This window comes from Actinia tenebrosa, unplaced genomic scaffold, assembly GCF_029948245.1.
Source record: "Actinia tenebrosa isolate PJP-AT-01 unplaced genomic scaffold, QUT_ActTen_1.0 PGA_scaffold10__47_contigs__length_13832649, whole genome shotgun sequence".
NCBI lineage: Eukaryota > Metazoa > Cnidaria > Anthozoa > Actiniaria > Actiniidae > Actinia > Actinia tenebrosa.
Genome location: NW_028292570.1, coordinates 10,558,015 through 10,582,784, shown reverse-complemented (window position 1 = coordinate 10,582,784; position 24,770 = coordinate 10,558,015). Strand labels below are relative to the sequence as shown.

The 24,770-nt window shown below is 37.2% G+C and overlaps 1 protein-coding gene across 2 annotated transcripts in view; it reads right to left on the bottom strand.

The window, feature by feature from the left end:
* LOC116293943 (uncharacterized) overlaps positions 1 to 24,612 on the bottom strand; it is a 28,324-nt gene extending 3,712 nt beyond the window's left edge. The window contains exons 1-22 of one of the 2 annotated variants that reach the window (XM_089026255.1): positions 24,287 to 24,612; positions 23,289 to 23,599; positions 12,268 to 12,412; positions 11,714 to 11,857; positions 10,711 to 10,930; positions 9,785 to 9,912; positions 9,234 to 9,464; positions 8,884 to 9,158; positions 8,189 to 8,297; positions 7,753 to 7,993; positions 6,929 to 7,035; positions 6,689 to 6,715; positions 6,448 to 6,559; positions 6,122 to 6,193; positions 4,912 to 4,983; positions 3,820 to 3,891; positions 3,674 to 3,745; positions 3,494 to 3,565; positions 3,166 to 3,237; positions 2,746 to 2,817; positions 2,364 to 2,441; positions 1,106 to 2,142 (exon numbers count right to left, since the gene is read on the bottom strand). In XM_089026255.1, the coding sequence (XP_088882381.1) occupies positions 1,106 to 2,142; positions 2,364 to 2,441; positions 2,746 to 2,817; positions 3,166 to 3,237; positions 3,494 to 3,565; positions 3,674 to 3,745; positions 3,820 to 3,891; positions 4,912 to 4,983; positions 6,122 to 6,193; positions 6,448 to 6,559; positions 6,689 to 6,715; positions 6,929 to 7,035; positions 7,753 to 7,993; positions 8,189 to 8,297; positions 8,884 to 9,158; positions 9,234 to 9,464; positions 9,785 to 9,912; positions 10,711 to 10,930; positions 11,714 to 11,857; positions 12,268 to 12,412; positions 23,289 to 23,599; positions 24,287 to 24,482 (3,865 nt within the window). In that variant the 5' untranslated portion in view covers positions 24,483 to 24,612. The remainder of the gene's footprint in view (positions 1 to 1,105; positions 2,143 to 2,363; positions 2,442 to 2,745; positions 2,818 to 3,165; positions 3,238 to 3,493; positions 3,566 to 3,673; positions 3,746 to 3,819; positions 3,892 to 4,911; positions 4,984 to 6,121; positions 6,194 to 6,447; positions 6,560 to 6,688; positions 6,716 to 6,928; positions 7,036 to 7,752; positions 7,994 to 8,188; positions 8,298 to 8,883; positions 9,159 to 9,233; positions 9,465 to 9,784; positions 9,913 to 10,710; positions 10,931 to 11,713; positions 11,858 to 12,267; positions 12,413 to 23,288; positions 23,600 to 24,286) is intronic. The other variant, XM_089026256.1, reaches the window with a different exon arrangement.
* Positions 24,613 to 24,770: the final 158 nt, after the last annotated feature.

Below are 24,770 nucleotides of genomic sequence, written 5' to 3'. Positions count from 1 at the left end.
AAACATGTCTCCCGGTTGCTTTGGCACAGTCGTGCTGCAATTCATCGGTTCCCTGGAAACATCCTTTTATACGATTATGTTTCACTGTCTTAAGGGCACAACATCCTTTTCCGTGTCGAGGAGCGTTTTCGCAGGTAAGAAACTTTATGTCTTTTCAAATCGTACCGAAGGCTGCAGCACGTCGAAATTGACTCTACGAGGCTACGTCTCGTGTTTCTAAGCTTTTTTCTAAGCTTGCTTTTATGGAGCTCTACAGCTCCCTGGGTGTTTATATAACAGTACAGAGACGTACGTGCGCGCTTTATATATTTCTTAAATAAAATGTAGAGTCACAAGCAACTACAGTGATACATAACAATATGCAATAAATAATCAAATAAAAATCAAATAAAATAATATAGCACTTAGCGAAGTAAGCATACAGCTGAAAGATAGAAGAAGTTGAAAAAAATAACATAAAAAACAAAGAAATTATGAGAGTTAAGAGATAACGTCTGCAACAAAATCAACAGAAGCGACAATTACACCAATACCATATTATTACCTTGAGTATTATTTCTTTACTTTAACGTTATTATACCTACCTTGTATACCCCGATTTCAGAGCGCCCACTCATAAAAAATATTTTGTATAAATGTTATTAATATTCCCTTGGTCCTCTGCTTCTCTAGCTACCAGTCTTGGTAAAAACTTTGTCCTTGTCTTAATCTCTGGCTTTAGCTTGTTGCATAAGCCTAGGGGTTTTTCCATTTTTTATCCTTTGTAACAACCGAATCTTTTGTAACATTTCTAACAACCGAACACGCTAAATTTCAATTGGATGCGTGAGTTAGCTATGTGCAGACTGAAATCAGTCGAAAGGTTCATACATAATAGTTTTTTTTATCAACCATAAATTTAATAAATATGATCCGAGCTTTCGGCCTACTCGGCCATCCTCAGGGAAATGAAAATCGTTACAATTGACAAAGAAAAACGCAATCAAACCATGGCATATGTGCATATGTCGAAAGGTTGTTTCAGGGTTCAATAAATAAAAGTACAGAGCTAATAACTACCTTTTCTTTCACCCTGCCCCTCCCAATGCACCAAGGACAACATTACCTTTACCTTTCCACAATCTTTTCCTGATTGATTTCATGTTGTTGATTGTTTGAGAGGACGAGAAGGTGTACAGTACTGGGTTGATGGCGGAGTTGACGGGAAGTACGAATACTGCTACCCAGATATACACAGAAGGTTCGTTGAAGTCATGGAAAAGAGAGATAACGCCAAGAACCATGACAGGCATCCAGCAAAAGAAATCCGTCAGGATCACAAACAGAACCCGCTTTCCTAATGCAGAGTCAGAGCTTGATGACGAACGGACTTTTCGAGCAGATTCTCGAGCTTTTATGAAAATACTGATGTAACCAACAAGGATGAAAAGGAAAGCTGCGCCATTGAAGCCAATGAAAACAGCAACCGAATACTCCCAGCCGGCTGGGCGATCGTTGGACAACTGTAGCGGCAGACAGACAGTTGAACGGCCGTAAAAACTGAAGCCTAGTACTTTGTCGTTGAAGTAGCTTGGAACAAAAAGGGGAGTAAAAGACATGACAAATCCAACGACCCAAATAAACAGGCACAGAACATGAGCCAGTTTCAGATTAGTGCGTCTGCCTGAGAACTGGAAAAGAATTGTGTTTATCCTATCGGCCGTTATGGCAACCAAAACCATGACTGAAACTTCGCTGGATAAAGTGGCAACGGCGCCTGCTATTTTACACTTCACACCGGCTCTCCACTCTACGTCGTGCAAGAAGTATTCTCCCTTCCATATTTCATTGTAAGTTCCAATGAGCAGAAGATATACTCCCATTAGAAGATCAGCAAACGCGAGATGGCAAAATAACAAGGACTGGACACTGTTTATCTTTACACCTCGTGTTCTTGGTCGTTTTCTTGAAAGGAATATCCACCATGTTATGACAGCCAGATTGCCAAAGGTAGCGAGAACACCTTCCGCCCAAATGCAGACTTTTACTACGGCGTTTTTGAGCATGTCGTCACAGCTGGAGAACTCGTTGCCAGGGGAGACACAGTTAAGGTCTGGAATAGACTTGGTTGCATAGCAGCACATGATGAAGCTGTCTGTTGACCTATAACGGTACCGTGTAACAGAAATATTTAAAACCTCGAGAAAAGGATAGAATTTAATAGACTAATAATGATTAAAATATATAGAAAATTTATGAAACAGACATAAAGAACAAAATTTTGTTTTTGCAAGTTTAATTGAATTGCCTACGTTATCGGTTCAAGAGCGCGCGCTCTAAATAAAACCGTTTTAAGCCTCCTTAATTAACAAATTGCTACTCACAGATATTTTAGTTTACGCAGGTTCTTGAATGCGTCTGTTGGAATGGTTTTCTGGTCGATGGAATTGTTATTCAATGACCTATAATAATTTATAGGATAGATAGTTTAAATGCTTAGTTGGTTGGTTAGTTGGTTGGTTAGTTATTTCTTTCGTTTGTTTAAATTGGCGGGTTGATTGGGTTTGTGGGTGGGTTGTTAATCCGGTTGTTTGTTTGGATACAGACCTAACAAACTCTAATTACATGTAACGACGAGCATAAAAATTGAATCCGAGACCTCAGAGGTAAAAGGCTAGAACCAAGCTATGCAGCCCTTGATTCTCTTACACTCATTCATACGTTTATTCTTTAGTTCTGTAGACCATTAATACGGTGATAACTTACAGTTTTCGAAGATTTTCAAGGCCTTCGAAAGATAATTTGTCAATTCGTTGAATTCTGTTTTCATGAAGAAGCCTGCCAAAAGGAATAACAAAAATGAAAAATAATCAATATCACAAGTTTTATCTAACTCACCTTTTCAGCGCTAGCCATCGCGCAGTTAAAGTGATGTTGCATTAGGCGGGTTTCGGTTACCAAGAAGTTTGGACATTGTTCTCGGATTTCCTTACGAGTGTACTGACTTTTAAACGAATTATGTACTTGGTTTGTTTAGCAAGCTTTCTAAATACGAGCAAAATATCATTTTTCTAACTTGATTAAAGCTTTTCTTGCGGCTGTTTAGAGAGCTAACTAAAGAAATCGATCTGAATTTTCTTTTTAAAGTCAGTGAACTTCTCGAGAGAAAATATATCAGTTACTTACATGATCTCAAGGTACTTTTGGTGACGGAAAATTCCAGCAGGAATCGACTTCAGCAGATTATCTTGAAGATATCTGGGAAAATACGTATGCAATAGCTAAAGTATTGGTATTCCTGATAAGGAAAAGAATCATTTATAACAATTTTCTATTCATATTTCTTTTTTTCGTCGTTTGTTCCTTATCTTCTTCCTTACTTTTCTTTCCTTGTCCTTCCCCCTCATTCGCTATTTTCCATCTAATCTTCTTTTCGCATTCATTTCTTTCATCGCATCTAGTCATTTGTCAGGCAGCTTATTTTCAGCACTTTAAAAGACTCGACAGCACTTACAGATATGTCAAATTTGTGTTATTTTGAAATGACCATTCATCGAGTCCCTTTATTTGGTTACTACGAAGGCTCCTAAAACATAAAAATATTGAAAAGCATAAAAATACGAGATTGTTGAGATTCTGCCTCCACGACACAAGCAATTTGTTTATTTTATAACTGCGATTATGAAAGACTTACAGAGCACGAAGACCTGGAAAACCAGAAAGAGCATCCGACCAGATATTGGAAATTAAATTGTCCCCAAGATCTCTGTATGGAATATATTTTTTAATTGTTAGAAGGTCCCTTTTCAATTATTAAGACCCAAATTGTTTTATACTTACATTGCTTCAAGTTTCTCCAGACCACTAAACATGTTTTTCAAAACGTCTTTAATGAAATTCCCATTAAGTCGTCTGAAAGTAAAATGTGATTTTTTTTCTTCAGAATATGATTTGGATCCTTGGTCTCAAAGATTCAAGGCGTGCTGCTGAGCTATAACTTCGTTCACTTCTTGAATTGGTATATACATGCAGCTCTTGAAGAACTATGATGTTATAACTATATACCATAATGTTGCGTTTATATGTAGCACTTTTGATATGAAAAGAGAATGCGACGCTGGCGTTTACAGTGCAACTACTATGAGCGGGACCCCTCAAAAATCGAGAACCAATCAAATTCTAGAATAAAAACAATGCATTCCAACTTTGAGTAGTGGAACCAATCAGAAAGCAGCAGAAAGCAATAGCCATTCGATATATCTTTTTATTCCAATGAGAATTAATTAATGACAAGTAAGGTTAGCACGAGCGACCTACATCTGGCATGGACCGCATCTCGTGGCCCCATTCGCATCAGTTGGCCCCTTGGCCATAACTCGAGAGCAAAGCATGCTATGGTAACGAAACTTGGTAAGATGATTGACGACACAAGGTTTACCAATGCTGCCAAGTTTCGTTACCATAGCATGCTTCTTTCCCGAGTTGTGGCCAGGGGGCCACGAGATGCGGGCCACCAGATGTAGGTCGCACGTGGTAACCCCTTTTTCCTTGATGAGGCTTCATCTAAACTTGGATGCATCTTTATCTCTGATAAAGTCATCCTCGCTAGTATTCTTTATATAAAGAATAATAATGAAGAAGTTTTTATCGGGTATAAAGGTCAATGCACGTTATGTGTATGGTCGCTACAAGTGGATCAAAGGCTATGAAGTATTCATGAGTTTGATAACGACTCAAAAAAGCGCTTTTAAAAATGTTTGTCGACTCGAATGCAGCGCTGATAGGTTTGCCTTTTTTGTAAAAAAAAGTTTCTTTTGAGACAAATTGGTACTTGGTCTATGACACAGTTTGAAAACAGCATCTTACTTCTCTTGTGCTTACAGCTACCACCTTGTTGAAATGACAATACAGCACGCACTTCAATATACTTACAATGTCTTTAACGATGGTAAGTTTACAAAAGACATTTCTTCGACCACAAATATATGATTAAAGCTCAACTCACTGAAAAGAAACAGAAACAAAACAGATACCGATGACTGACTCGCTTAGATGATGAATAGACCATATGAAAAACGAGCGTAAGTCTGGGAACAAGCTCCACGAACAATTAATGATTTCGAAAATATATTTTCATTACAAGAAAGTAAATTAGTAATTTCGGAAAGTTTTGTTGTCATATATTAAATCGCTGTAGAGTTAGAAGCATTTGAAATGTACCACAAACATGATAGCGAGGCTGGTAGGCCCTTGGTTGCTGCTTCCATACAAACCTTTCTAATTTCAAACAGATGTAACTTTTTATCATTTAATGTTACTACAATTTTGGAAGAGCACTAATTTCTATATACTCTTCCTAATGAAAGCATTGTTGTCTTCTATAACTGATGAACTAAGGTATCTCAAGGGACACGCCCTTTTTCATATGGTCTATGGGACGAAGCATTTCCGAGAGCTAGGCTTTTTTTACTTAATTGGCTTTAAATGCGCGCGCAAAACAATGACTGCAATTAGATAACGCGTAGATTCGTAATAATTAATGCGAGTATTTGCGAGCGCTATTTGAAGGGATTAGACGACTCTAAACAAAGTTATTCGATTCTGATTGGTCGAGAGTGGTTCAATCAAATCCTTAATTCCGTATTTTTACGCATTCCGTAAGGAAACTCATTCCGAAAAAATAAAAAGAAGTCAGTCGCTATGACGCGAACACACGGCCAGCAGAGAAAATTGGGAAAGATACGAAAATGCTTAATTTCGACATTTTTTGAGTATACTATATATAACTGAAAAATCGAATGACGTACTAATATGAATAAGGACATCATAAACGCATATTATATAACATGCCTTCAAATACGTCTTAATAATTTTGATCTGCTTATATCACAGGACAGATAAAAAACCGTTTTATGCGACAACGACTCGCCTTCGTACTCTCACTGCGCATGCTCGTAGAAATGCAATGCGCATTAAGAATCTTAAATCTTTAGGATTGAGCGTGGAGCGTGACGCCATCCAGATAAAAAAAAGCAATTTGAGCACGCAGACCAAGGTTTTTTCTCTATCCCCTGTGGTTCAGCTGGATTTCATTATATCTTATCATCCAACGATTATACTTGTTCATCATAGTTTTACTTACATCAATGACAGATAACTTAGTTTGACGAATGCATTACTTTTCACCTGGTAAATCTTATTTCCTGAAAATAAGCTATCAATACGAAAAAAAAGAGTTGTAAATTCTTTCAAATGAATTACTTAACCCGATACAATGAAAACTCGTTAAAGTAAATGTAAGTACAAAAAAGTAATTAGGACGGAGCTCAATTTAAACATATTCCCCTTGGTATATACCACTTGGAAATTAACGCCAAACCAAGTGTCCTATCAAAGGCCACTGCAAATCATGTATGTTGTTATTTGCATAACCAACCCAAGTGTTACATTCAAAGACGCGATACTTACATGGCTTTAGTGTTCTTAGGCAATCTGTCTGGAATGGACCTCAATTGAAGCGAAGTTACTATAATTCCACTACCATTTGTTTCCCTTCCACAGGTACATGAAAAAGGACAGTCTGTGTGGAAAAACCGTTAACAGTAACAAAATCGTTAGTTCCACCCTCCACCTCTCTATTCCATGACTTTACTAAAATTAAGATCATAACAGTAATGCCACGCTCATGACAGTGCAGTATGATTCATACCTTGAACACAGCCGTCACCTTCTGTATCTGGGGAAGAGCAACGTTTGAAGATAAATATTCAAATAATTTTTTAGTCATTAATCAAGGTAGGTATAACTGAAATTGAAGCCCCCTTTATCTTGACCTCTATTAGAAGCTTAGAAGCTGTTTGACATAAAAGGTCATGTTGTAAGGACAAAATGTTATTGCAAGACGCGAACAACTCAGTACTGAATAAGAGTCTGCTGTCTGTCTTTGTACCTTTTATTATCTGATAATAAGCTTTGAATCCGGATCGCGTAACGTTTTTATTAGAACTGAATATTATCTTGATCGTGTCTGACTGCGACTCGATTATTTGTGGATATCTGAAAATGATCAAAAACCAATCATCAGAATAAAAGCTGAAGTTGTACAAAAAGCATTTGGTGACAAAAAATTCAAAGTGATGGATGGATGTAACCTGCCTCAGATTGATTTATTTCATTTCGGATTACCTACTGCATTATAATTTAATTTAATTCAAACTAGAATATTGTAAATATTGTATTCATGTACAAATAAAGTTGTTATTGTTGTTGTTGCTGTCTACGCGTGTGTCATTAAGGACGATTTAACGATTTTAAGGTGCCGCTAGACTTCTCGAGACGCACATAGCAGTTTGTGGAAGTCGAGAGAGGTCGACTTGTTCCACTTGCAGGATTTGCATTTGCGTTTCGCGCCCATAATGGCGAGCATTTTTGTAGCACGCGCTAAATTTTCATACGTTTCTATACAGCGCGAGCAAAATTCAGCGTTTTTTGGTTGCTAATATTGGTAGGAAACAAGTTGGAAAAGTCCTTCGTCTAGGGCGTGGCTCCAGTGTGTGTAATACTGGTTGAGCTGAATGTGCTTTATTCAGCGATAGTGAGCTAATAAGGGGACGAAAGACTTTGCGAAAGTCTAGAGTGCCGTGTCATGCAAGAAAACAAATTAAAGCTAATAAAAATGCACAACCTTACTAATGAAAGACAAATTCCGCAGGATGAAATTAAAAAAGTGTAAAATTGTCAATCAGTTTTAAGTTATCTCTTTGTTCCCTTTACCTTGATCCACAGTACCGACCAACACGGAAAGTCGACAAGGCTTCCTCTCCATCATACACTTCTACGAAGTCAGCTGAACATCGCGGGCTCAACTCCATTTCAAATGCTTTAAATTCCAAACGAATCACGTGACCTTTGCTCGCCTTGATTGTCGACGTACATCTGACATTGTTGTCATAGTAACCAGGATAATAGGGCGAGACGATGTAGCCTGTATTGTTGGTCAGAAACTCGTTGCAGGCTGTGTGTTGAACATGTGGAACAAAATCAAAGTCTGTAAATTTAAGTTTTTATTTCAATCTTTTTTCATACTGAACGTCAAAAATGTAAGACGAGCTCTTTATTGAGTTTGTTCCGTGAAAAAGAAGACAGTTGTATTAGTGGCATAGCTAACAAGCCCCAGATTAGCTTTTCCGATTCTATAAAGATATCTCACCTTCTTTTGCTGATGGTGGCATGATATCAGAACAGTAACCCTCGGTGGTGTGTAAGGCACCTATCGACAGCAACCCTGGCTTGTTTGTGATTTCACCTTCGATAGCAAGCTTAAAAAAACAATTACCTTAGTAGGTGTTATAAACGACTACTCTACCGCGTGTCCCATCGAGGTTAAGACATACGACGAACATCATACCGGAGAAACAAAGTTTTACATGACCATTATTATGTTCGAACAATTAATGACTGTTTTGACCATCTACGTATAACAGATCCCCGGACAAGTTGTTTACACGGTATCAATAACTAAAATAATTTTAATCCATTCAAGTTCAAAATTCGACCTCTTATTTTAGGTCCCAAATTTGCACGGTTAGGCATACGATTTTTTTGTTCGGATAGCTCAATTTCATAGACCTTTTCTGAGATAGCGATTATGGTGCATTGTGGTCTAGCGTCTAGCCTTATATGGTGTTGCTTGTACCGCAGCTGGACCACAATGCATCCTGTTTATCGAACTCAGAAAAGGCCTATATGAACAGAACCACTAAACAGCAAACGTTTTGCCTCAACATTCGTTCGCTGCCGTGTAAACGCAGCGTTAGACTGGAACAGATCGAATAAAAAAGAAACAAGTCTTAAATAAGTTGGAACATATTTCCAGGAAGAATAATTGTCTGTAGTTTATCTAACCTTATATGCCGTTACTGCTGTCAGTGTTACTTGTCCATCCCTCCATCTACTGTCCTCACTGTCTTTGACCATCCATATCGGTCTCTTACTGTATTCTCTGTTATCAATTTCTTGATAAATTATTATCAACTTTGCTCCAGGTCCCCATATTTTATACTTGAACTTCAAACATCTCCCCGGAGATTCTGATGACCTCTCGTATTGCGGGCTCTCTATTCTTGCCAAGCTAATAGGTGTCTCGCGACTCGATGGACCAATTAAACTCATAGCGTTTCCTAATATTTAAAAGAATATTTATTAAACCGTATCAGTATCTATTCCGTCCAACTGATAATACGACATGTATATACCTTGCTTTCCTCGACAAGTTGACTCGTAAACCCTAAAGCCACTAGAGTTCCTTGGCAGCACATACAAGTAGTCTTTCCATCCTAAGAAGTTCCCAGACTCTGTTCCACATTTGTACGACATATAGAGTATATATTGCTCAGACAACACATTGCTCCATATGTTTAGTCTACTGTATTTAACCTCTGTTTTCTGATATTGGGAATCAAAAGCCACTGATATTGTGTTACCTCCTGAAAAGAAGTTAAGAAGAATGATGAGTATTTGGAGAGCTAAACACATGGCGTAGTGTGGACCATCAACTATTTAGGAATAAAGTTCGACTTCATTTTGAATATTTAACTGTGTTAGGTATTATGCGTTTCCTGTGTCGGTCATTCATATGTAGTATGGGTTTCCTGTGTCGGTCAGTCATACGTAATATATGGGTTTCCTATGTCCCACTAAGCTTAGCTGAGACAGAAAAATGCAATCTCTATGGCTCATTGCTTTGTTCAAACCATCGCAACACTAATAATAATAAATCTTATTTTAACCAATATGTCACTCTTACTATACAGTTCTTGTTTATCCAACACTCCATGCACAATATCTATTGCAGCACCGTCCATATACGTCTGCCACACCCCAAAATTAGACATCCACGTGACGCAAATGTGGAACCATTTTGTAGTTCCATTTCTAAAAAAAGGTAAGAGAATAAACGAAAAAAAAAGGAATATTAAAAGGCATACTGTACCTTATGATGAGCATCATTAACGATACTAAATTAATAACGAATACGATAACGATAATAATAATAATAATCATCATCAATATGATAATGATAATGATAGTGATAATGATAATGATAATGATGATGATGATGATGATGATATGATAATGATAATGATGATGATGATGATGATGATGATGATGATGGTAATGGTAATAAGGGTCACAGTCGTAGTAGTAGTAGTAGTAGTAGTAGTAGTATTAGTAGTAGTAGTAGTAGTAGTAGTAGTAGTAGTAGTAGTAGTAGTAGTAGTAGTAGTAGTAGTAGTAGTAGTAGTAGTAGTAGTAGTAGTAGTAGTAGTAGTAGTAGTAGTAGTAGTAGTAGTAAACCTTTGCTTATTTAAGGTAATCCTTTCAGTGACCTGTCAAAATACCTATTAGGCCCAAGACCGAATGGGCTATTGACTCACAGAGCAAGAGGACGAGAGGTCTCATTTTAAGTCTAAAACTACTAATCAGTTAAAAAAAGTATAGAAAAGTTTTCGAAAGAAGGCTGAAAACGTGAGTTAATTAAAGGTGGAAATTTTCGCTTCTAGTGTTCTATCACTAATAGACTATTAGTAGCTCAACGAATCATAATCAAAGCAAAATTTGTGATAAGCCATCAGCAGGCTTAGACTAATAAACGATAGCACCTCTGAGATGAGCGTTTTTGTTAAGAGACTGTTTTTCATCTCATTCTTTAGACTTTGCACTTGTTTGTACCTTGTCGTGGCATCAATCTTGAGAAATGCAATAACATTCTTTTCTTTCTTCTCCTTTACATAACTAACGCTCATGTTGATTGGCGATGAGCTGTTGATTGACATCCAAAGACACATGGTCATTTCTCCCAGCGTTTTCCTTATCTCCACATTGACAGAGTGATTTTTATGGCCGAGCGAGAAACCAATGTCCGACTCATAATCCTGGGTTAAGTTGTCACCTGAATAAAAACAGCATGAAATGCACTGAGATATGTATTACTGGAGTCTCTTTGCTTGTGTGTTAAATGTTATTGGGCTCCCTGTGTACGAACTGTGTACGGCTCTTCATTTAATTTTAATTTTAATTTAAAAAATGCTATAAAATAACATGTGTATCATTGTGTTTCTTGTGTTGAGACTTGAAACCAAATGTAATAGATTTTTATCCAATGTTCAAGTCAAAATTAGTTATCGCATCAGATAGGGTAAAATTTAATAATTCGGATCCATATTAAGAAACATTAACAAATTGACATGTGTCTGTCCTCTTACTGCCGATAAGTTCCGTCATCACATTATCAACGTAGTGTGTATCTACAAAGGCATAGCCGAGTGGATCCACAGTACTTCGACAATGTGATGACGAAATTTACCTTCAGTAAAAGGACCGACATAAAAAAACTGATGTCTATTTGTTTTTTTACAATAACAAAAACTTCAACTAAAACGATAACAACTTCTCGTCTTTGGTGATCAAAACAACCAACGGAAAAAGCGCGCCCTCGTTGTCGTCAGCTTAATAGTCCGTCCGTTTTTTTACTTAATTATAAAAAAAGCCAACCAGCGCGCAAAATAGTTTAAAGTTATGTAAACAAGGCTCTTTCTCCGTCATCAGCTAATCAGAAATAGTGACTGTGACATTCATTCGTTATAATTCTAATATTCTACCCCATATTCCAAAAAGATATACCCTTTACACATTTATTTGAATTTATTACGAAGTAACCAATAACAAGACCTACCTTCTGATCTTGTCGACGCCTTTATAGTATTTGCAACCTTTTCATAGTAGTTTTCATCCAGTACTTCCCATTGCACTTTTACATCACGTCCTTTTAACCAGCCATCCCATTCGTTCTGAGTGTTTGACTTAAAGCTTTCTAGATCTTAAACATAAATCTCATTAGAGGTCAACAGAAAACGAAATATTCAATATCCATCCATACATCCACTGATGATGGCAGAGGTCACTGCCGAAACATGTATGTTAAACTCAAAAGTGTAGTTCTGTTCTTAAAATATTCAATATCATTTCCGATACTGTAGCCTGCGAAGCGGCCCTCCTTTACCCTAACTTCCCAATCGGAGGAAGGCTTCGCAAGCTACGATACCGTTACTAATATTTTCAGCTCGCTCAAAAATATTCTCCTTTTCAATTCGCTCCCTTCCTCACTATATTCCCTTTTTTCTACCACATAAATAAGACTTTATCTCAACGCATTAGTTTGTATATGTAAGGTATTTAGCGCTATAGAAGTATTAAAAAAAAATATTAAAAAATTATTTAAATTAATACCTTTCCTAAAGCCATACACTTCTACACGTAGTACTTTCCATCTGTAGCCTTTCGTCGGTATGAATCTAATGAGCCTGCCAAGAGTTCGAGTATCGTTTAACGTATTCTTAACAACACCATATCGATCTTTGTTACCAGAAAATAGCTGAAGATACATACAGACAATCATTTATTACATTAAAAAAACATGTTTTATTATGTTTTAATTGTATGTTTTGATGAATGTCGAAAATACAGTGATACTACCGGTGATGATGACGACGATGATGATGATGATGATGAAGATCATGATTGTGATGATCATTATTGTGATTATGACGATGATGACAATAATGATGACGATGACAATAACCACTGCTCGAGCAGTGATTATGAGGAATTCATTTCTTAAAGTTTTTCAATGAGGTATTAATACTAAAATGCTTTTTTAAATCCCGAATTTCGTCTTTTCTCTGATATTCAGGTCTAAAATTATACCAAATCAATTCTTCGCTTCAGGCTCAGTGATATTTCACCGATAATCACTTCGCCTTCGGCGAATAATCGTCAAATAAAATGTATTATTATATGGCAAGGTAATTTCACACGCTATGATTGGTTAATTTGCGGTCCATAACTTACGGTACGGACCGAAAAATGAAATGGTTCACTAAGTGTACTGACTTATGATCTTTTAAAACATTAAAATCTTCGTTATGAAAAAATATCTATGGATGAAAATCGCCAAAAAACCTTAATAAATTAAAAAGATAACTTTATTTTACTCTAAAATCATAAGGAATCTAAAAGTCACAACATTTAATGTAAAACTTATTAAATTGTAAGCGACAATTTTTTCGATCAAGGCTCTACACGGTACTAGTTGAGTGATTTTGTATGACAAACAAAAAACTAGGTCGAACTACGAACTAATAGGTTGCGAATAGCTAAGTCAGTAAATGAAATAAAGATAGTTTTACAAGAAGAATTAATATAAATTTGTTATTTCAGTAAGCTTACAACGTCAAGTTTGAACTTATCTAATAAATCGATCGGGTGAAGATCTAGAAGCCAGTGGTTTCTTTCGTTAACGTTTGAAGCAGGTTTCTAGGCCCATCCGCTCTTGAAGTATTTCCATATTTCAGTAATATTTCATCCTCACTTGAATTTGAATGCATTTTTGGACAGGAGAGTGGGCAGTACCTTTTTAATTCTCGCACTCGGTTAATAAGAGCTATATACAAAGTAAGAATAATAAAACAACTTGTCATTAAAGATGCGAATGTTGAGACGAATCCAGGCCCCAATGATGTCGGAACCGGGAAATCTAAAGCAGATAGTTCATCTCAAAATCTAGAAATTGATACAGCAAATAACCGAAACATAAAAATCGCTCATCTGAACTTTCGCTCTTTCTAGAACCGACAGCATTTTCTCCTCGTGAACGACATAATTCTAAAGTATAAATATGATGTATTTACTGTGTCCGAAACATGCCTCAAAGATGTAGTATCCAACCTTGAACTGGAGATTCCAGGATACAACCTTTTCCGCCTAGATCCGACCAGGAAGAAAGAGGGTGGATGAGTGGGTGCATATATTTTGAAGCCTTACAAAGCTGAAGTTCTCCAAGATAATAGCAGGGTATCTGATACTGGTTTCCATCAACTTTGGATTAAAATTCAAGTCCGGAACCTTAAATCCTTTGTAGTTTGTACTATATACAGGCCACCTGATACTCCATCGATCTGTTTTGACTCAGATCTATCTCAGGGGCGGCGGAACCGGGGGGACGAAATTTTTTTGGGGGCCTGGCCCCCCCACAAAATATTGGTTCTCAGTCATAGTTTTACGGCGCATGCGTCTGCAATCCAACAAAACAGTTGTCATTATCACATAGCGTTAAATATAATATTTCAGTGCCCCCCCCCAAAGATTTTCAGCTTCCGCCGCCCCTGTATCTCCAAGTTTCATAAACGCTTCACTGTTAAACAATCCAATCTACATCCTTGGCGATGCTAATTCCAAACTACTGAATTCTCAATGAGCTGACTCTGGCGTTCTTTTGGATTTCATCAACATGTTCAATCTAACACAGCTGATTAATTCACCAACGAGGGTCACTCAAACAACTGAAACTCTAATCGATATCATATTGGCGTCAAATATAAAACAAGTCAAGGAAGCCAAGGTAATCCCTTGCTCAGTCAGCGATCACGACCTTTTTTTACGCTAAACTTCAACTTAAACAGGACAGAACTAAACCATCTTATATTTATACCAGAAGCTTCAAGACCTATAATCCCGATTCTTTCCTGACAGAAGTGGAGAAAATACCCTGGAGTTTAATGGATACATTTGATGAACTTGATGATAAACTGTTTGCCTTCAATTCCTTATTACTGGATTTCCTAGATGAACACTCAGCTTTGAGGAAGATGACAGAACAAATTTATGAACTAATGAAAACCCGAGATAAGTACCAAAAGCTTGCACGACGGACTAAAGATCCTCTTGCTTGGAATGCTTTCAAGAACTTCAACCGAGAAGCCAAGAGAGAAATAAGAATGGAACAAAGGAGGCATGTATTGGAGTAAATATCTAGCAATAAAAACAATTAAAGTTCTCTGTGGAAAACCACTGGCACCTGTTTGTCTAAAAAATGCCAAAACCTACAGCAAAGATGATCAAACAACAGCCGAAGAGTTTAATGAGTATTTCATCAACGTTGGGAAGAGCAATGTCAAGAAGATTAACGACTTGGCTGTTAAACTCAACTATGACCAATCTGGCTCTAACTTTGAACCCAAAATGTTTAACATTGAGGAACAGTTTACCTTTGGCGCAGTTAAAGAAAAAGATGTAAAATCCATTATCAAGGGTATTGCACTTAATAAAGCACCTGCATATGATAAGATACCTGTAAGGGTCATTAAGGATAGTCTACCAGCTATTCTGTCAGCTGTTACAGCCCTCATAAATTCCTACATCGAGACTAGTGTCTTCCCAAACAAATGGAAAATCGCTGAAGTACTACCCATCCATAAGGACGGTGATCATGAATTGTCCATTAATAACAGGCCAATCTCGTTGCTTCCTTTACTGTCCAAGAGTTGTGAGAGAGCTGCCTATAACCAACTTACATCATACTTACAAACAAATGATAGACTGTCCAGCAGTGAAAGTGGATGCAGAGAGTGCCATTTTATACTGAGACCTCCGTACTATACGCTACAGATAACATCCTTCAGTCCATTGATAACAAAAAGCTGACTGAAATTGTGCTGTTGGATATGAGCAAGGCCTTTGATTCAATAAACCACGAGAGATTGTTACTAAAATTAAAACACTTTGGAGCCTCACCTGCTGCAATAACTTGGATGCTCAGTTACTTGTCAAATCGCTTCCAAGCAGTACGCATCACGTCTCTTTCCAAACTATTACAAGTGGAACATGGAGTGCCTCAAGGAAGTATTCTTGGTGGCCTCTTATTTAACATATTTATCAACGATTTACCTTAACTGTCTCAAGACTGTCTCACACAGAATTATGTAGATGATACTAAGCTAATGATCTCCTTTTGTCCAAAAGATCTATCTGATGCTACAATCAAGATCAGTGGCGACTTACAGAGGGTTCAAGATTGGTGCTTGTAGAACCAACTCCTGCTGAATCCTGATAAGACTAAACTACTCTTATTTGGGAGCCGTCAGATGCTTGCAAAAATAGATGATTTCCAAGTGTCTATCATGGGAAAGCCGCTTACTCCATCTCATGCAGCAAACGACATCGGGGTATTTCTGGACAGTAATTTGACCTTTAATGAACATATAATATATACAGCGTCATCTTACATGGCACGCTTGGGACAAATTAATAGAGTGAAACATTGTTTTGATAGACAAACGTTAATCATCTTAATTAATGCTTTAGGTTTTAGTAAATTATTTTATTGTTCGACAGTCTGGAGTAATACAACATAAACTAATCTCAATTATAAAATAACTGTTATGAATGTCGCGTTCTGATTGGTTTGGAGCGCGTGCTTTATGAGAGCACATTGCACGCGCGCGCACACTTTCCGTTGCGTCATTCCTATCTAAAATAACGGTTATTGTAATTTGTATTTTATAAAAGAAATAAAAAACTTGCTTGCTGTGCTGTGTGCCGTTATAAAGCACTTGGGGATTGGCAGAACACTCTAGAAGTGTCGAGAAGCACTCCGCTACGCGTCCAACCCCCACGTGCTTTATGACTGCATACAGCACGCGCGCGCGTTTTCTATTTCTTCATAAGATCCAGGCTGTGCAGAATTTCACTTGTAGGATTGTTTCTGGGGCCAAGAAGTACGATCACATCACACCTTTACTAAAGAAGCTGAAGTGGTTACCAATTAGGAAACAACTTTATCTTAAGAAAGCTATTCTAGCTTTTAAGTGCATGAACGGAATGGCCCCAGGTTACTTAGGAGATTTAGGAGGTTTGTCAAAAGATCTAGCATTTCAGGCCGTCAAACTAGGAGTTCCCAGTTGTTAAATATTCCGCTCCTTAAGTCAACCACAGGTCAACGTTCATTTTATTATCAAGGAGTTAAGCTTTGGAATGATTTAAGTGATAGGCTTAAACTTTATAAAGATGTGCAGATTTTTAAGTATGCAATGCGAAAAGAGCTTTTGAATGAATTTCTTAATAATGATATAGATAATAATTAGAATTTTAGTGGTGTATATAATTTAGGCTTTTACCTATAATGTATTTGTATATTGAGTTATTTATGCTGTATCTTTAGTATTATATATTTATATTGCTTTTCTTAGGTTTAAACTCATATATATATATATGTATATATATATAGATACAGCCATTTGCAAAAATTATGGCTGCTTCCAATATATATACAAGTGTATCAAAAGCATATCAAAAATTATGGGATATCCTCCATTATATGTTTTTCGAGTTGTCTATCATTAGGGCTTTCTGAAAAAAATATCAAGAAAGATATCTCGCCCTGTCTGATATACTTTCGATATACTTGTATTTATATTTGAAACGGCCATAATTTTTGCAAATGACTGCATATGCATACACCGAATCCCTAAAACTATGACATGTTTGAGATATATATACACATATATGTATCCCCCTTTTTGCTATTGTCTTTCCTTGAAAATCCAGGTAAGACAATAGGAAAAATGGAGATATTATATATGTATATATATATATATGTATATATATATATACACCGAATCGCTAAAACTTTGACACTTTAACGATATATATACATATATATGTATCCCTTTTTTACTATTGTCTTTCCTTGAAAATCCAGGTAAAACAATAGAAAAAAAGGGGGATACATATATATGTATATATATCGTTAAAGTGTCAAAGTTTTAGCGATTCGGTGTATATATATGTATATATATATATATATATAAGAAATCTGTGAATCAATTTTCCGTAAAATAGTGCTCAATACATCGATAGAAGTAGAGCAGAATATTTGTTTGAGAAGAAAAAGTCAAGACAACATTTTTCCCGACAAGCCTGTTTCGTGAATTACTTCACTCTTCAGGGGATTTAATGATAAGAATATTCGTTACTATCATTTATATAGAAAAAGAATGCATAATTAATTAGTGGATGTAGTTTAGCTGTTGCGTAATAATGCTTTGTTTCTGTGGCGGCATGAAGATACAAATTATCATTAAATAAGCGCAACGAACTTGTATCTTCATGCCGCCACAGAAACAAAGCATTATTACGCAACAGCTAAACTACATCCACTAATTAATTATGTATACTTTTTCTATATAAATGATAGTAACGAATATTCTTATCATTAAATCCCCTGAAGAGTGAAGTAATTCACGAAACAGGCTTGTCGGGAAAAATGTTGTCTTGACTTTTTCTTCTCAAACAAATATATATATATATATGTATATATATATATAGTAAAGATTGGATTAAAGACGAGACATGTTCACTGTAACTCCGAGTTTCGTGCTTACGCACTCATCAGACAGACTTTAATGAAACATATTCCTATTACTGTGATATTTATATACAAGAGGTGTAATAATTATTTACAAAAGAAGTATTGTTCGGAAAGGAGTTAATTAGCTAGGCCTGGATTTCTATTGTTCATCAGATAGAACTTGTTTTCATGTCGGCATTTGGAGATCAATTCGGATCGCTTGTTTAAAAGAGTGTCGCTGTTTGCTTTGATGATAAGTAACTTTTCTGTTAAGCACAGGTCACACCTCTTAGAAATGTTGCTGTATGGTCTGGCTGAAGTGATGACTCGAACTCAACATTCAAGACAGAACAGAAAGCATGGCAGAACGACAGGCATTCATAACCTTAAAAGACCACAAAGACAACTTCCAGAACAATCCCACCTGCAGACTTATCAACCCAGCAAAAAGTGAAATTGGCCGTATAAGCAAACAGATCCTCGACAATATTAACACAACTATAAGAAATAAAACTACGCTAAACCAATGGAAAAACTCTTCGTCCGTAATCAACTGGTTCTCCAACATACCCAACAAGCACCAACATACATTCGCTATCTTCGACATTGAAAACTTCTACCCTTCCATCACAGAGAAACTTCTAACAGACGCATTGTCCTTCGCCAAGAAATACTGCACAATCACGGCCAGAGACATTGACATTATTATGCACGCCCGCAAATCACTACTATTCAACAACGGCACTCCCTGGATCAAGAAGAAAGGCAATATGTTCGATGTTACCATGGGGAGCTACGATGGCGCGGAAATCTGTGAGCTAGTCGGTCTATTCATCCTCAACAAACTATGCGCTAAATACGGGAAGGACTACATAGGACTATACAGAGACGATGGACTTGCTGCTTTCAAGAATACATCAGGACCACAAGCAGACAGAATCAGAAAGGACATAACGAAACTATTCAAGCACCACGGCCTTAACATCACCATACAGACGAACCTGAAAATAGTTAACTTCCTTGACGTAACCTTTGACCTGGCAAACGAAACGTACTGCCCCTACAGAAAGCCTAACGACCAGCCATTATACATCAACACAAAGTCGAATCATCCGCCCAACATAATCAAACAACTACCAGACGCCATCAACCGTAGAATATCCAACATATCCTGCAACAAGACCGAATTCGACAAAGCCAAACCCATCTATGAACATGCCCTGAATTCCAGCGGATATACCAAAACCCTGACCTACAACAACCATAAACCATCTACACATTCAAAAAGAAACAGACAACGGAACATCATCTGGTACAACCCTCCATACAGCAAGAATGTACAAACCAACGTCGGAAGCATCTTCCTGAAGCTCATACACAAACACTTTCCCAAGCACCACAGATTTCAACGGATCTTCAATAAGAATAATATCAAAGTGAGCTACAGCTGCATGGAAAACATGAAAACCACCATTACCAAACACAACAAGAAAATCTTCAACACCGATACCGATCCCGCCACCACCTCTGAGAAAACATGCAACTGCCGTAAAAAAGATCAATGCCCTCTAAACAACAACTGCCTCTCCTCCAGCATCATCTACAACGCTCATGTCACAACAAACGAGGACACTACTGGGAAAAACTACATTGGCCTGACAGAAGGAACATTCAAACAACGATACACTCAGCACAAACTATCTCTGCGAAATAGAAAATACGCTAACAGCACCGAACTTTCTAAATACATCTGGGACCTTAAAGATAACAACAAAGACTACAACATAGAATGGACAATTATCACTTCAGCCAGACCATACAGCAACATTTCTAAGAGGTGTGACCTGTGCTTAACAGAAAAGTTACTTATCATCAAAGCAAACAGCGACACTCTTTTAAACAAGCGATCCGAATTGATCTCCAATGCCGACATGAAAACAAGTTCTATCTGATGAACAATAGAAATCCAGGCCTAGCTAATTAACTCCTTTCCGAACAATACTTCTTTTGTAAATAATTATTACACCTCTTGTATATAAATATCACAGTAATAGGAATATGTTTCATTAAAGTCTGTCTGATGAGTGCGTAAGCACGAAACTCGGAGTTACAGTGAACATGTCTCGTCTTTAATCCAATCTTTACTATATATCTATTGCTCTGCATCCCTACGCATCGAGCACTGTTTCAACAGTATAGACCACATTACATACTTTGTTATGTATATATATATATATATGTATATATATGTATATACAGCCATTAGTCATAAAGCACGCGGGGGTTGGACGCGTAGCGGAGTGCTTCTCGACACTTCTAGAGTGTTCTGCCAATCCCCAAGTGCTTTATAACGGCACACAGCACAGCAAGCAAGTTTTTTATTTCTTTTATAAAATACAAATTACAATAACCGTTATTTTAGATAGGAATGACGCAACGGAAAGTGTGCGCGCGTGTGCAATGTGCTCTCATAAAGCACGCGCTCCAAACCAATCAGAACGCGACATTCATTTATATATATATATATATATATATATACATATACAGCGATATGCAGAAATTCTGATCCAACAAAGTATATAGTATATAACTATATCGCGTGCATTATGGGTAATAGACCCGCGGGATTCCAAGGTAATTACCAAAGCGTTGGCTGGCCTACCGACTGTTGTTTATGAACAGCGCTAAAGTCAAGAGGCGGGAATGTGTTTACTTTTAAATACTTCTACACTATTAGAAAATAATGTCATATTGTAAGCGGTTTTATTGATGTAAAGTGAAACATTGGAAGTTTTGCAATTGGTTAAGTTTAAAATCAGTTCTGAAGTCGCTCTTCTTTGAAGTTTCGCTTGAGCTCGGCTCAATTCTGGACTCGTTCTTCGCTTATTTATATGTGCCCTTCTAAAACAATCAATCACTCCGAGGACAGCAAAACCAAAACAGTCGGTAATACTTATGACAAAAGTGGTACAAAAATTGCTCATGAGCTACTCTGGATAGGATATTTTGCTTTATTCGTAGTCTACCGTGTTATTGTTATTGAGCGTCAACTCAGTCAAATCTCAGTTGATGAACAGGCTGAATATAATTTCTAGATAAACGTAGGCTATTCTTACTTAAGAGAGGCATATTCTTCCACTCAGTCTCCTCTGATAACTTAGTGATTCTTTGTGGTTACTTTTTCTTTTATGTCTCTCTCTCTCTCTTTTGGCTCAAGCTATTAAAATCTTTGCAGTTTTATGCAAAACAAGTTCACTCACGAGAGTGAAAGTTTGAATATTAATCATCATTGCATTTAAAGCCGTTTGTATTAATCAAAATTGCATAAAATAAACAGCGGTTTATATTGAAAATAACTGTCGAGTTCTAGGCAGGGTGAAAATTCTTTTTCTGGTTGGAACAAGCGGAGTTTGTTTTGAAAGGTAGCTTATCTTTAAACAAAACGCCAGCCAACGTTTTGGTACTTTTAATCCCGCCTTGAATCCCGCTTTGAATCCCACGAGTCCATTACCCATAATGCACCCGATATAGTTATATACTATATACTTGGTGGGATCAGAATTTCTGCATATCGCTGTATATATATATATATATACATATATTTATATATATATATATTCATATATATATTTATTTGAGAAGAAAAAGTCAAGACAACATTTTCCCCGACAAGCCTGTTTCGTGAATTGCTTCACTCTTCAGGGGATTTAATGAGAAGAACATTCGTTACTATCAATTATATAGAAAAAGTATACATAATTAATTAGTGGATATAGTTTAGCTGTTGCGTAGTAACGCTTTGTTTCTGTGGCGGCATGAAGATACAAGTTCGTTTCGCTTATTTAATGATGAGAGTTCCGGTCGATAGATTATTAGAAACTTTTCTTTAAGGCAAAGGTTACATCTTTTGCTGGAGCTGTTGTAGGCTGAGCTTGAAGATAGGACGCGCCATAAAATGGAGTAGCTGATATTACTGTTCTTGAGAGTCCAGATGTGTTTGCTGAGCTCAGTCGAGTTTTTATGCTGTTCGTGGCGGAATGAGGCGGTGTGGTTTCTGTATCTCGTTTTGAAGTCGTTTTCTGTGAGTCCTATGTATGTTGCGGTAGTGTTGTTGTCCTTTCTTGTGACGGTGGCTTGGTATATAACTGATGATTGGAGGCAGTTTCCATTAAGCGGGCAATTGTTCTTTTGTCGGCAGTTGCATGTTTTCTTGTCCTTTGTGTTGTTTGCGGTGTCTTTGCCGTCTCTCGGTGAATGTAAAATGCGCTTGTTGTGATTGTCAATGATTTGTTTGGCATTGTTCATGCAGCTGTAACTGATCTTGATGGTGTTGCGATTAAAGACTTTCCTAAGATTATGGCCTCTAGGGTAAAATGTTGTCTTGACTTTTTCTTCTCAAACAAATATTCTGCTCTACTTCTATCGATGTATTGAGCACTATTTTACGGAAAATTGATTCACAGATTTCTTATATATATATATATATATATATATTCTGTAACTGCTTCGGAAAAGCCCTGTAAAGGGACGAAGTAATAAAGTATGTATGTAAAATATAGATAAACACCTAATTTATTAGCATATCAGCGCTCAGTGAAGCTGCTTATAAATTAAAGCTCGCGGCACAAACGCGGTCGTGACACTGCAAGGTATACTCCAAACTAATCACATTGCGCGATAATTTACCCTCCATTCAATCAAATACCCGAAACACGGCACGAACACGGAGCCGACTCACTCGCAGCCAAGGTCACGACACTGCCAGACCAATCACATTGCAAGAAGATAAATTCAGCCAATCATATCTAAGAGTTTTTTTAAAAAGAGCCACAAATCGGACTTTTTGATTACGGTTATAATGATGTTGATGAATTTATTTAGATAACGCTTATGGATGTGTTTTTAGTTTGGTGTGGTTTGGTTTGGTTTTAATTAAAAAAAAAAAAGTAAACTGGACAATGAACAAGTGAGATCAATGTATACATGACTTTGTGATTTTCAGTAAATTTTTGTATATGTTTCGCGTATTATACGAATACTTACCTCGGGCTAACTGTGTTCTTACCTTCACTTTGCCACCACTTTGGTACATAGTCCAAGTGATATTGTCAATAGATGTTGATAACTTGTATTCTGTAGTCCAGTATGACCACACAGGATGACCTTGTGTAGCTACAGCACGGATAACGAACACCTCACCCAAGTCTATCTGTAGATAGTCATTAGGGTCTATGTTTGTCTTTGGTGCCCATCCCCTGACCTTTCCAGTCAGTCGTATACAGTATGCTTCATCATTGTCACACTGTGAACTTGCCGTAAATGTGTTATCTGGTATGATGTTCCTATCAGATACACCAATACGATTATCTCCCCATTCTGTAGGAACAGGAAACGGTTTGTCAAAATATTTAACACCCAAATTCATACAAAATACCATGCAAAGGCCAAACAACAAGTTTGCATTCAGAAAATCTTCATATGAACGAGTAGTATCGTCGGAATGGTTAAGTCTGTGTTGCCATTTATTTTATAAATGTCAGCTCAAGGAAAGTGCTGTCTCGTCGCCCTGTATTTTTGAAATAGCATGCTTCGTCGTTTTTTCCCTCACTATACGTGTTCAGTTGTTTCGAACATTGTACGAGGTTTTACTCAATAATGATTGGTGGTCAGCTGAAATAATTTTGTATTCAAAAGTTTTGTCTTGCTTTGATTGTGTAGCTCATAGGCAGCCAAGTTTTGCGGACAATTCACATTTATCTTGAAGTAAAATTATACACTATTTTACCCAAAGCAAGGTCTGATCCCATTCCCATACATGAGTAAAGTGAGTCAGTACGACGTGCGTTACACTTAATCGAAATATTGCGACCAATTTAAATAACTATTGCTCTGCACTGACTAGCGACCTAACTAGCCGCTCATACATGTGATCTTAAGAGACTTTTTCCAGGTGAACATGAGGTGATCAATTCAAAACAATAGTTATTCAAACATGTCGCCATATTCCGATTCCGATAACTGCTACGCAGGTACAGAGCCTGTTTGGGCTTCCTGTGGACTTACCTTGTTTGTAGACTGTACAATACTTTGATGGACAAGTTGGAACTTTTCTCGGGAATTGATAGACGAAAAAATCCTTGCAGTTTCGTATCTTTACGGTAGTTTCCTCAACACAGCACTTGCCATCTGCGGCAAAGCATAGTTGACGTTCAACTATCCCATCTTCTACTGAAGGAAGTAGGCCATTGATCCACCCCATGTATTTAGTTGAGCAAGACGATTTTCTATCTATACACGATGTTGCCAACTGCCGTCCAGCAGAATCTACGACTCGGTACCAGGTGGTCGTGGAAAGATGATCATCACAACCTCTGAAGGTTTCTTCTTTTGCAATGGTATCCTCTCGACGATCTGAATAACTGAGGGACTTGTACTCATGACACTCTTGATGTGCTAAAAGCGTGACAAGCAAAAGTCGTATCGAGAACCTCTTTCAGCCAATGACGATCATTAGATTAAAATTCTTTATTATCAATCGTTTACTTAT